Below are 13,006 nucleotides of genomic sequence, written 5' to 3'. Positions count from 1 at the left end.
GCCTGGAGCCAGCACCGGGGGGCGGTCTCTATGGGGGGGGTCCCCACTCACCGGCCAGCACTGGGGGGGGGTCTCAATGGGGGGGGGTCTCTATGGGGGGGGTCCCCACTCACCGGCCAGCACCATGGGGGGTCTCTATGGGGGGGGTCCCCACCACCCGGCCAGCACCGCCACCACTCACGGCCAGCACCGGGGGGGTCTCTATGGGGGGGTCCCCACTCAGCGGCCAGCACCGGGGGGCAGTCTCTATGGGGGGGTCCCCACTCAGCGGCCAGCACCGGGGGGGTCTCTATGGGGGGGGTCCCCAGTCAGGGGCCAGCACCGGGGAGGTGTCTATGAGGGGGGTCCCCAGTCAGGGGCCAGCACGGGCTCCCCGAACTTGTTCCCGTACTCGCTGGCCCCGATGGCCACCTCCAGGGGCACGGCAGGGCCGGGTCCTCCCGGGGCAGCTCATAGCCTGCAATGGGGGGGTACAAAGGGGGGTACAAAGGGGGGGGTTCAAAGGGGGGACTCTTGTGGGGTTCCAGGGGGGTCTGGGGGTCCCAGACCGGTTCCTGGTGTCTCTGAAGCTGCTTTCGGAGCTCGGGGGGGGGTTGGGGGGCCTGGAGCTGGATTTGGGGACCCAGGGGTGGTTTTGGGGCCTGGGGTGCTTGTGCCTGTATCAGGGTGCCTGTGACTGTACTGGGGTCCCTGCTCTGTACTGGGGGTCCCTGTGCCCGTACTGGGGTGTTCCTATGTCCATACTGGTGTATCCCTATATCCATACTGCTGTATCCCTATATCCATACTGCTGTATCCCTATATCCGTACTGGCGTATCCCTGTGTCCGTACTGGCGTATCCCTGTGTCCGTACTGGCGTATCCCTGTGTCCGTACTGGCGTATCCCTGTGTCCGTACTGGCGTATCCCTGTGTCCGTACTGGCGTATCCCTGTGTCCGTACTGGCGTACCCTATACCCGTACTGGTGTAAACCTATACCCGTACTGGTGTAAACCTATACCCGTACTGGTGTAAACCTATACCCATACTGGTGTATCCCTGTATCCATACTGATGTATCCCTGTATCCATACTGGCGCACCCTATACCCATACTGGCGCACCCTATACCCATACTGGCGCACCCTATACCCATACTGGCGCACCCTATACCCATACTGGCGCACCCTATACCCATACTGGCGCAAACCTATACCCATACTGGCGCAAACCTATACCCATACTGGCGCAAACCTATACCCATACTGGCGCACCCTATACCCATACTGGCGCACCCTATACCCATACTGGCGCACCCTATACCCATACTGGCGTACCTATACCCATACTGGCGTACCTATACCCATACTGGCGTACCTATACCCATACTGGCGTAGCTATACCCATACTGGTGTAAACCTATACCCATACTGGCGTACCCTATACCCATACTGGCGTAAATTTGTATCCATACTGGCGTAAACCTGTACCCATACTGGTGTACCCTATACCCATACTGGCGTAAATCTATATCCATACTGGCGTAAACCTATACCCATACTGGTGTACCCTATACCCATACTGGTGTATCCCTATACCCATACTGGTATCCCTGTATCCATACTGATGTATCCCTGTATCCATACTGGTGTACCCTATACCCATACTGGCGTAAATCTATATCCATACTGGCGTAAACCTATACCCATACTGGTGTACCCTATACCCATACTGGTGTATCCCTATACCCATACTGGTATCCCTGTATCCATACTGATGTATCCCTGTATCCATACTGGTGTACCCTATACCCATACTGGCGTAAATCTATATCCATACTGGCGTAAACCTATACCCATACTGGTGTACCCTATACCCATACTGGTGTAGCTATACCCATACTGGTGTATCCCTATATCCATACTGGTATTCCTGTATCCATACTGATGTATCCCATACCCGTACTGGCGTAAACCTATACCAGTACTGGCGTAAACCTATATCCATACTGGCGTAAACCTATACCCATACTGGTGTATCCCTATACCCATACTGGTATCTCTGTATCCATACTGATGTATCCCTGTATCCATACTGGCGTAACCCTATACCTGTACTGGCGTATCTCTATACCCATACTGGTGTAAACCTATATCCATACTGGTGTAAACCTATACCCATACTGGTGTATCCCTATACCCATACTGGTATCCCTATATCAATACTGATGTATCCCTGTATCCATACTGGTGCATTGCTATACCCATACTGGTGCATTGCTATACCCATACTGGTGTACCCTATATCCATACTGGTGCATCGCTATACCCATACTGGTGTACCCTATACCCATGCTGGTGTAGCCCTATATCCATACCGATGTACCCCTATGTCTGTACTGATGTGCCCCTATGTCCGTACTGGTGTATCCTATACCCATACTGGTATCCCTATATCCGTACTGGTATATCCCTATATCCGTACTGATGTATCCCTATATCCATACTGGTGTACCCCTATATCCGTACTGGTGTACCCCTATATCCGTACTGGTGTACCCCTATATCCGTACTGTTGTACCCCTATATCCGTACTGGTGTACTCCTATATCCGTACTGGTGTACCCCTATATCCATACTGGTGTATCCCTATGTCCGTACTGGTGTATCCCTATATCCATACTGGTATATCCCTATATCCGTACTGGTGTACCCCATATCCATGGAACATCTCTGGTGGTGGCTCCAGGCTGCCCAGCAGCACAGTGAGTGGAGCACGAACGCCTGGCACCTGCTCCCAGAGCCCAAGAGCCAGGAGGAGTAGGGTGAGGGTTAGGGATTAAGGTTAAGGTTAGAGTTAGGGTTAAGGGTTAGGGTTAGCCTTAGTGTTAAGCGTTATGATTAGGGGTTATCTTTAGGGGTAGGATTAGGGTTAGGTGTTAGGGTTAGGTTTAGGGTTGGGTTTAGGGATTAGGGTTAGCATTGGGGATTATGGTTAGGGTTAGGGTTAAGAGTTAGGGTTAGGGGTTAGGATTATTTTTAGGGTTAGGGGTTAGGGTTCGATTTATTAGTGTTAGAAAGCCTACACTGCTTTAGCCTCTCATGGGTTATATTAGCCTAGCCTGGGTTAGATCCGGCCTCAGGTAGCCTAGCCTAGGCTACAGCTCCCTAGGTTAGGTTAGATTAGATTAGCCTAGCCTAGCCTAGCCTGCGTTAGATTAGCCCAGCAATGCCTGGGTTAGAATGTCCTAGTTTTGCTTGGGTTAGATTAGATTAGCCTAGCCGAGCCAGGTTTAGATTAGGCTAGCATAGCTGGGTTACATTAACCTAGCTATGCCTAGCTTAGATTACATAAACCTAGCCTAGCCTCTGTTAGACTACCCTGGGTTAGATTCGCCTCAGTCTGACTCGGTCAGATTAGCCTAGCCTAACCTGTGTTAGCCTAGCCTTGTTTCGATTAGCGTAGTTTAGCTCTAACTTAGATTGACTAGCTCTGCTAGCGTTAGATTAGATTAGCCTATCCTAGCCTGTGTTAGCATACCCTGGGTTAAATTAGCCTAGCCTAGCTCTGCCAGGCTTACATTAGATTAGCCTAGCCTAGCCTGTTTTAACCTAACCTGGGTTAGATTAGGGTAGGTTTGCTTGGGTTAGATTAGATTACTTTAGCCCATCCTCTGTTAGCCTAACCTGGGTTAAATTAGTCTAGCCTAGCTCTTCCTGGGTTAGATTACATTAGCCTATCCTAGACTGTGTTAGCCTACCCAGGGTTAGATTAGCCTAGCCTAGCTCTGCCTGGCTGAGATAGGTTTAGGCTAGCCTTATCTGTTTTAGCCTAACCTGCCTTAGATTACTCCAGCCTAGACTGCTTTAGCCTAGCCTATCTCTGCCTGGGTTAGATTAGTTTAGCCTAGCTCTGCCTGAGTTAGATTAGAGTAGCCCAGCACAGCCTAGCCTGTGTTAGATATGCCTAGTGCCACCTGTGTTAGGTTAGATTAGGTTAGCTTACCCTGGGATTAGATTAGTTTACCCTGGGATAGATTAGCCTATTTTAGCCTAGCTCTGTGTGGATTAGATTAAATTAGCATAACCAAGCCTGGGTTAGAGTAGCCTAGCAGAGCCCTAACTTGAGTTAGATTAACCTAGCATGGGTTGGATTAGCCTAGCCTGGCATAGATAAGCCAAGCCTAGCCTAGCCTAGCTGTGCCTGGGTTAAATTTCATTAGCTAGCCGTGCCTAGCTTTGCCTGGTTTAGATTAGCCTAACCTAACCTAGGTCTGTGTGGGTTAGACTACATTGGTCAGGACTAGGATGGCTTGGGGGTACGGGTTAGGGTGAGGTTTAGAGTTTGAGTTAGGATTAGTGTTTAGGGTCAGGATGGGTTAGGTTTAGGGTTAGGGTTAGTGTTAGGGGATAGAGTTGGGGGTTTGGGGTTAGTGTTAGGGTTTAGAGCTACAGAATAGAGTAAGAGTTAGGGTTACTGTTACGGTAAGGGTTAGAGTAGGGTGGATTTAGGTTTAGGTTGGGGTTAGTGTTACGATATGGTTACAATGGGGTTACAATGGGGTTATAATGTGTTACAATTGGTTTACAATGGGGTTATAATGGGGTATAATGGGGTTATAATGGTGTATAATGGGGCTTAATGGGGTTATGGGGTTATAATGGGTTATAATTTGGTTATAATGGTGTATAATGGGTTACAATGGGGTTATAATTGGGGTATAATGGGTTATAATGTGGTGTAATGGGGTTATAATGGGCTATAATGGAGAATAATGGGGTATAATGGGTTACAATGGGATTATACTGGGGTATAATGGGTTACAATGGGGTTATACTGGGGTATAATGGGCTATAATGCGGTACAGTGGGGTTATAATGGGGCTATATTGGCTTATATTGGGGTATAATGAGTTATAATGGGGGTATAATGTTCTATAATGGGGTACAGTGGGGTTATATTGGGGCTATATTGGCTTATATTCGGGTACAAGGGGGTATAATGGGTTATAATGGGGTATAATAGGGTTATAATGAGGTATAATGGGGTATAATGGGTTAAATGGGGTTATAATGGGGTTATGATGGGGTATAATGGCGTTATAGTGGGGAATAATGGGGTTATAATGGGTTACAATGGGGTTATAATGGGGTATAATGGGGTTATAATGGGGTTAAATGGGTTGTAATTTGGTTATAATGGTGCATAATGGGTTATAATTGGGGTATAATGAGTTATAATGTGGTGTAATGGGGTTATAATGGGGTAAATGTGGTTATAATGGGCTATAATGGGGAATAATGGGGTATAATGAGTTTACAATGGGTATAATGGGTTATAATGGGCTATAATGGGGTACAGTGGGGTTATAATGGGGCTATATTGGCTTATATTGGGGTATAATGAGTTATAATGGAGTTATAATGGGGTATAATGGGGTATAATGGGTTAAAATGGGGTTATAATGGGGTATAATGGTGTTATAATGGGGAATAATGGGGCTATAATGGGTTACAATGGGGTTATAATGGGGTATTATGGGGTTATAATGGGTTATAATGGGGTTAAATGAGTTATAATTTGGTTATAATGGTGTATAATTGTTTATAATGGCTTATAATGGATTATAATTGGGGTATAATGGGTTATAATGTGGTGTAATGGGGCTATTATGGGGTAAATGTGGTTATAATGGGCTATAATGGGGAATAATGAGGTATAATGGGCTACAATGGTGTACAATGGGGCTATATTGGGGCTTATATTGGCTTATATTGGGGTATAATGGGGTTATAATGGGCTATAATGGGGCTATAATGGGGTTTAATGGGGCTATAATGGGGTTTAATGGGGCTATAATACCTTACAACCCAAACCAGACCCTATAGACCCCCTCTCCGGCCCCCCCCAAGCGGCGATTTTGGGTCCAAAAAGGAGATTTTTGGTGTTCCGGGGCTTTGGAGGACTGAGGTGGGGGGGGGGGAGGCGGTGTCGCCGCTCTGCCCCTTCCTCTCTATGCCCCGCCGCGCCGCGCCGCTGACGTCATCGCGCCGCTGACGTCATCACGCCGCTGCGCGGCGCCGCTCTGCGCCGGCGTCTCGCTGCTCCGGACCCGCGGCTCCGCCAGCGCCGGCGGGTAAAGGCCGGGAGCCTGCCCCATAGCGCCCCCATAGGGGCAATGGGGCGGGGGTGGCCCCCGTGTGGGGCGGGGCGAGGGATGCAGCATCGGGGGGGGGGGGAAGGCCTTTCGGGGTGTTCCCTATGGGATCTCTATGGGGTCCCTATGGGGTCTCTATGGGGTTTCTGTGGGATCTCCATGGGGTTTCTATGGGGTCTCTATGGGGTCTCTATGGGGTTTCTGTGGGATCTCTGTGGGGTTTCTATGGGGTCTCTATGGGATCCTTATGGGGTCTCTATGGGGTTTCTGTGGGATCTCCATGGGGTTTCTATGGGGTCTCTATGGGGTTTCTGTGGGATCTCTGTGGGGTTTCTATGGGGTCTCTATGGGATCCTTATGGGGTATCTATGGGGTTTCTGTGGGATCTCCATGGGGTTTCTATGGGGTCTCTATGGGATCCTTAATGGGGTTTCTGTGGGATCTCTGTGGGGTTTCTATGGGGTCTCTATGGGATCCTTATGGGGTGTCTATGGGGTTTCTGTGGGATCTCCATGGGGTTTCTATGGGGTCTCTATGGGGTTTCTGTGGGATCTCTGTGGGGTTTCTATGGGATCTCTATGGGATCCTTATGGGGTGTCTATGGGGTTTCTGTGGGAACTCCATGGGGTTTCTATGGGGTCTCTATGGGATCCTTAATGGGGTTTCTGTGGGATCTCTGTGTGGTTTCTATGGGATCTCTATGGGATCCTTATGGGGTGTCTATGGGGTTTCTGTGGGAACTCCATGGGGTTTCTATGGGGTCTCTATGGGATCCTTATGGGGTTTCTGTGGGATCTCTGTGGGGTTTCTATGGGATCTCTATGGGATCCTTATGGGGTGTCTATGGGGTTTCTGTGGGATCTCCATGGGGTTTCTATGGGGTCTCTATGGGATCCTTAATGGGGTTTCTGTGGGCTTTCTGTGGGGTTTCTATGGGGTCTCTATGGGATCCTTAATGGGGTTTCTGTGGGCTTTCTGTGGGGTTTCTATGGGGTCTCTATGGGATCCTTAATGGGGTTTCTGTGGGCTTTCTGTGGGGTTTCTATGGGGTCTCTATGGGATCCTTAATGGGGTTTCTGTGGGCTTTCTGTGGGGTTTCTATGGGGTCTCTATGGGGTTTCTGTGGGATCTCTGTGGGGTTTCTATGGGATCTCTATGGGATCCTTATGGGGTGTCTATGGGGTTTCTGTGGGATCTCTATGGGGTCTCTATGGGATCCTTAATGGGGTTTCTGTGGGGTTTCTGTGGGATCCCTATGGGGTCTCTGTGGGTTTTTGGGTTTCTGCGGGGTATCCATGGGGTTTCTATGCAGATCTATGGGGTGTTTATGGGTCTCTATGGGTCTCTGTGGGTCTGACCCCTGTCTCTTGCCTCCTACAGGATGCGGGTGCCATGGCCCCATTGGCCCCTATGGGCCCTGTGGGTCCTGTGGGTGCGGGCCGTGGCAGGGGGCCCATGTGTGGGGCAGCGCCTGGAGCTGTGGGGCCCGGCGGGGGTCGTCACCGACGGCCCCGGGAACTACTCCGTGAGTGGGAGCTGCCAATGGCTGCTGCGCGGTGAGAGCTTGGGGGGGACTGGGGGGGGCTATGGGGTGGGCTATAGAGCCCTATGGGGTAGCCTAGGGGGCCCTACTGGGGGGCTATAGAGCCCTATAGAGACCTATGCGGGGGATGATAGAGTGTGTGGGGGGACCCCATTCCCCCATGCCCCCATCCTCCCCTATGCCCCCATCCTCCCCCCCTTAACCCCTCTCCCATTCCCCAATACCCCTCTTTAGCCCCTCCCCCATTAATCCCTCCCCCATTAACCTCTCCCCCCCATTCCCCCCAAACCTCCCTTAACCCCTCCCCCCCATTAACCCCTCCCCCCATTAACCCCTCCCCCCCATTAACCCCTCCCCCATTAACCTTTCCTCCCCATTCTTCCCTCCCCCTGTAGCCCCTCTACCCTTTCCCCCAAACCCCCATTAACCCCTCCCTCCCATTCCTCCCAAACCCCCATTAACTCCCCCCCCATTAACCCCTCCCCCATTGACCCTCTCCCACTCCACCCCCTCCCCCCATTAAGCCCTCCCCCATTAACCCCTCCCCCCACCCCATTAACCCTCCCCACCCCCCCATTAACCCCTCCCCCCAGCCCCCCCGGGGCTCAGCCTCGTTCTCGCTTTCTCCTCCCTGGACACCGAGTGCGGCTTCGACCTCGTCTCGGTCTTTGACGGCCCCTCCCCCCGCTCCCCGCGCCTCGCCAGCCTCAGCGGCAGCCGCGCCCCACCCCCCCTGCGCGCCACCTCCGGACAGGTAGGGGGCGCTACAGCGCGGCCGCCATGGCGCCTGCGGGGGCTCTGTGGTGTCTCTAGGGTGTCTCTATGGTTTCAGTTCGTGTCTATGGGCATCTATGGGTTTCTGTGGGTCTCTGTGGGCTCTCTGGGGTTCTACGGGGCTCTATGGTCTCTTATGGAGTATCTGTAGTGTCGATGGGGTCTCTTAAGGTCTCTATGGCGGCTCTACGCGTTTCTATGGAGGTCTATGGGTCGCTGTGGGGTCTCTATGGAGTCGCTATGTGTCACTCTAGGTCTTTGTGTGGTTCCTATGAGTCTCTATGGGGTCTCTCTGGGTCTCTATGAGGTCCCTATGGGTCTTCATGAGGTCTCTGTGGGTCTCTATGGTCCCTATGGGTGTCTATGGGGTCCCTATGGGTCTCTATGGGTCTCTATGGGGTCCCTATGGGTCTCTATGGGTCCCTATGGGTCCCTATGGGTCCCTATGGGTCTCTATGGGGTCCCTATGGGTCTCTCTGGGTCTCTCCCCCCAGCTCCTGGTGCAGCTCTTCAGTGACCCCAATTACAACCGGGGGGGTTTCGCCGCCTCCTTCCGGGCCTGGCCCTGCCCCGGGGGGTGCTGGGGCCGGGGCCGCTGCGACGCCAGGGGGCGCTGTCACTGCGGGCCCCACTGGGGGGGGGCCGACTGCTCCCAACCTCGCTGCTCCGCCTCCTGCAAGGCCCCCGGGGGGACCTGCAATGAGGTGGGGGGCAATGGGGGTCAATGGGCATCAATGGGGGAGCAATGGGGGTCAATGGGAGTCAATGGGCATCAATGGGGGAGCATGGGAGTCAATGGGGGTCAATGGGGGTCAATGGGAGTCAATGGGCATCAATGGGGGATCAATGGGAGTCAATGGGGGCAATGGGGATCAACGGGGATCAATGGGGATCAATGGGAATCAATGGGGGCAAATGGGATCAATGGAAGTCAATGAGGGGCAATGGGAGCCAATAGGGATCAATGGGAGTCAATGGGAGTCAATGTGGGGCAATTGGTGGCAATGGAAATCAATGGGGATCAACGGGGGGCAATGGGCATCAATGGGGACCAATGGGAGTCAATGGGGGTCAATGGGCGTCAATGGGGGTCAATGGGGATCAATGGGGATCAATGGGGATCAATGGGGATCAATGGGGGTCAGTGGGTGTCAATGGGCATCAATAGGCATCAGTGGGCGTCAATGGGCGTCAATGGGCGTCAATGGGAGTCAATTGGAGTCAATGGGGGTCAATGGGAGTCAATGGACGCAATGGGGGTCAATGGGAGTCAATGGGCGTCAATGGGCGTCAATGGGAGTCAATGGGGGTCAATGGGCGTCAATGGGGGGCAATGGGAATCAATGGGGGCAATGAGGGTCAATGGGTATTAATGGGGGGGCAGTGGGGGTCAATGGGCATCAGTGCGGGAGCAGTGGGAGTCAATGAGGGGCAATGGGCAGCAATGGGAGTCAATTGGAGTCAATAGGGGGCAATGGGAGTCAGTGGAGGACGATGGGGGAGCAATGGGAGTCAATGGGCATCAATGGGGGGCAATGGGGGTCAATGGGTCCCAATGGGTCCCTATGGGTCCCTGTGGGTCCCTATGGGTCCCTGTGGGTCCCAGGTCTCAGGGCTCTGCGAGTGCCGCCCGGGCTATGTGGGGCTGAGCTGCGAGCTGGAGCTGGGCCTCCCGTCCAGAGGGGGGCGCTGGTACCCGGTGAGCCCAGCCCACCCCAGCTTCCGGCCCCGCACCGCTGCCGCCGGCGCCTTCCTGCCCCACACCGGTGCCCTCTACGTCTTCGGAGGTCAGCGGCGCCCCCTGCTGGATGGGGGGGGTGAAATGGGGATGGATACGGTCTTTGTGGGGCTCTGTGGGTCTCTATGGGGCTCTATGGGGGCTCTATGGGTCCGTATGGAGTCTCAATGGGGTCTCTATGGGCTCTCTATGGAGTCTCTATGGGGTCTCCATGGGGTCTCCATGGGGTCTCCATGGGGTCTCAATGGGGTCTCTATGGGGTCTCTATGGGGTCTCTGTTCCCCCCCAGGCCTGGACCTGAACTCGGTGCTCGGTGACCTCGTCGTCTACAACCTCAGCACCAACCAATGGCAGCAACTGAACCTCAGCCTCCAGCCGGTGAGCGCCCCATACCCCCCATTGCCTGCCCCACACCCCCCATTGCCTGCCCCACACCCCCCATAGGCAGCCCCATAGCCCCCATAGCCCCCATAGCCTGCCCCGTAGCCCCCATTGCCTGCCCCATACCCCTATGGGCAGCCCCATACCCCCAATGCCCCCTATACCCCCCATAGCCCCCATTGCCTGCCCCATAGCCCCCATTGCCTGCCCCATAGCCCCAATGCCCCCTATACCCCCCATAGCCCCCATTGCCTGCCCCATAGCCCCCATTGCCTGCCCCATAGCCCCCATTGCCTGCCCCATAGCCCCAATGCCCCCTATACCCCCCATAGCCCCCAGTGCCTGCCCCATAGACCCCATTGCCTGCCCCATAGCCCCCCTCACCCGGCTGTTCCCTCCTCCCCCCCCGCAGCCCCCCAGGCACTCGCACGCGGCCGCTAGGTGGCGCCAAAGCCTGGTGCTGATGGGGGGGGAGCTGGCGGGGGGCGCGCTGGCCAATGACGTGTGGAGCCTGGAGCCCGAGGGGCGGGGCTGGCGGGAGCTCCGCCCCCTGCCCGGTGGAGACCCCGCCCACACCCCGCCGGGATTGGCTGCTCACGCCGTGGCCGTTGTCGATGATTGGCTCTACGTGTTCGGAGGTGGGCTGGGCTTGTTGGGGCGGGGGATTGCATGGGTCTCAATGGTGCCCTATGGTACCCCATTGTTATCCCATTGTACCCCATTGTTATCCCATTGTACCCCATTGTTATCCCGTCATTTTTCCATCTCTATCCCTCTGGTATCCCATTGTTACCCCATTGTTACCCCATTGTTACCCCATTGTTACCCCATTGCTACCCCATTGTTACCCCATCGTTATCCCATTGTTATCCCGTGGTTATTCCATCATTATCCCATCACTATCCTCTCATTATCCTATCATTATCCTCTCATTATCCTGTTATTATGTTATCCCGTTATTATCCGTGTATTATCCTTTCATTATCCTTATATTGTTCCTATATTATCCTCTTTATTACCCATCATTACCCCATTGTTCTTCCTCTCTGACCCCCCTATGACCCCTCTCTGACCCCCCTATGACCCCCCTCTGACCCCCCTATGACCCCCCCATGACCCCCCTATGACCCCCCCATGACCCCCCCATGACCCCCCCATGACCCCCACTACCCCCCTCCCCCCCCCTATGACCCCTCTCTACCCCTATGACGCCTCTCTGACTCCCCCATCACCTCTCTGACCCCTCTCTGACCCCTCTCTGACCTCTCTCTGACCCCTCTCTGACCCCTCTCTGACCCCCCTATGACCCCTCTCTGACCCCTCTCTGACCCCTCTCTGACCCCTCGTGCCCCCCGCAGGCCGCACCCCCCACGACCTCTTCTCCTCCCTCCTCTTCCGCTTCCCCCTGCGCGGGGGCCGCTGGGAGCGGGTGGAGCCCTGGGGGGGGAAGGCCCCGGCGGCCGCCGGCCATTCCCTGCTCTTCCACCCCCCCTCCCGTGCCCTCATCCTCTATGGTGGGCACCGCCCGGCCACTGCCAGGTACTGTGGGGCTCTATGGGGGGCTATGGGGCTCTGTGGGGCTCTAGGGGGTGTCTGTGGGGCTCTATGGGGGTCTATGGGGCTCTATGGGGCTCTATGGGGGGTCTATGGGGGTCTATGGGGTGTCTATGGGGCCTCTATGGGGCGTCTATGGGGTGTCTATGGGGCTCTATGGGGTGTCTATGGGGCTCTATGGGGCTCTATGGGGTGTCTATGGGGCTCTATGGGGTGTCTATGGGGTGTCTATGGGGCTCTGTGGGTGTCTGTGGGGGCTCTATGGGTCTCTATGGGTCTCTATGGGGTCTCTATGGGGTCTCTATGGTTCTCTATGGGTTTCTATGGGGTCTCTGTGGGGTCTCTATGGGTCCTAAGGGGTCTCATGGGGTCTCTGGGGTCCCTATGGCGGTCTACAGGTGCAGGCGGCGTGTCTGACCCAGGGGTCACTATATCCGGGGTCTCAATGGGTCTCTATGGGTCTCTATGGGGTCTCTATGGGTCCCTATGGGTCTCTGTGGGTCTCTATGGGGTGTCTATGGGTCCCTATGGGTCCCTATGGGTCTCTATGGGGTGTCTATGGGTCCCTATGGGTCTCTATGGGGTGTCTATGGGTCCCTATGGGTCTCTATGGGTCTCTATGGGGTGTCTATGGGTCTCTATGGGTCCTTACTGTCCCTATGGGGTCTCTATGGGTCTTTGTGGGCACTCTGTGGGACTCTATGGGTCTCTATGTGTCCCTATGTGTCTCTCTATGGGGTCTTTATGGGTCTCTATGGGTCCCTATGGGTCTCTGTGGGTCCCTATGGGTCTCTCTATGGGTCCCTATGGGTCCCTATGGGTCTCTGTGGGTCTCTATGGGTCTCTATGGGTCCCTATGGGTCTCTATGGGGTGTCTATAT

At 54.4% G+C, this 13,006-nt stretch overlaps 1 protein-coding gene across 1 annotated transcript; it reads left to right on the top strand.

Moving 5' to 3' along the window:
- Window positions 1–6,060: 6,060 nt before the first annotated feature.
- On the top strand, window positions 6,061–12,110 carry LOC133206537 (multiple epidermal growth factor-like domains protein 8; the record flags this gene model as incomplete). Its single annotated transcript, XM_061342598.1, has 8 exons — window positions 6,061–6,114; window positions 7,516–7,691; window positions 8,384–8,432; window positions 8,947–9,156; window positions 10,059–10,239; window positions 10,480–10,568; window positions 10,984–11,209; window positions 11,930–12,110. Coding segments are annotated over exons 2-8 (1,100 nt in total), but the record flags the coding sequence as incomplete, so codon positions are not given.
- Between the last annotated feature and the right edge of the window lie 896 nt (window positions 12,111–13,006).

The sequence above is a fragment of the Neopsephotus bourkii genome, unplaced genomic scaffold, assembly GCF_033783945.1.
Source record: "Neopsephotus bourkii isolate Nb327-2 ecotype Australia unplaced genomic scaffold, CSIRO-AGI_Nbou_v1 NB_1801, whole genome shotgun sequence".
In the NCBI taxonomy this organism is placed as follows: Eukaryota; Metazoa; Chordata; class Aves; order Psittaciformes; family Psittacidae; genus Neopsephotus; species Neopsephotus bourkii.
Note: the sequence above shows the minus strand (reverse complement) of the source record. Positions and strands in the feature narration are given on the sequence as shown.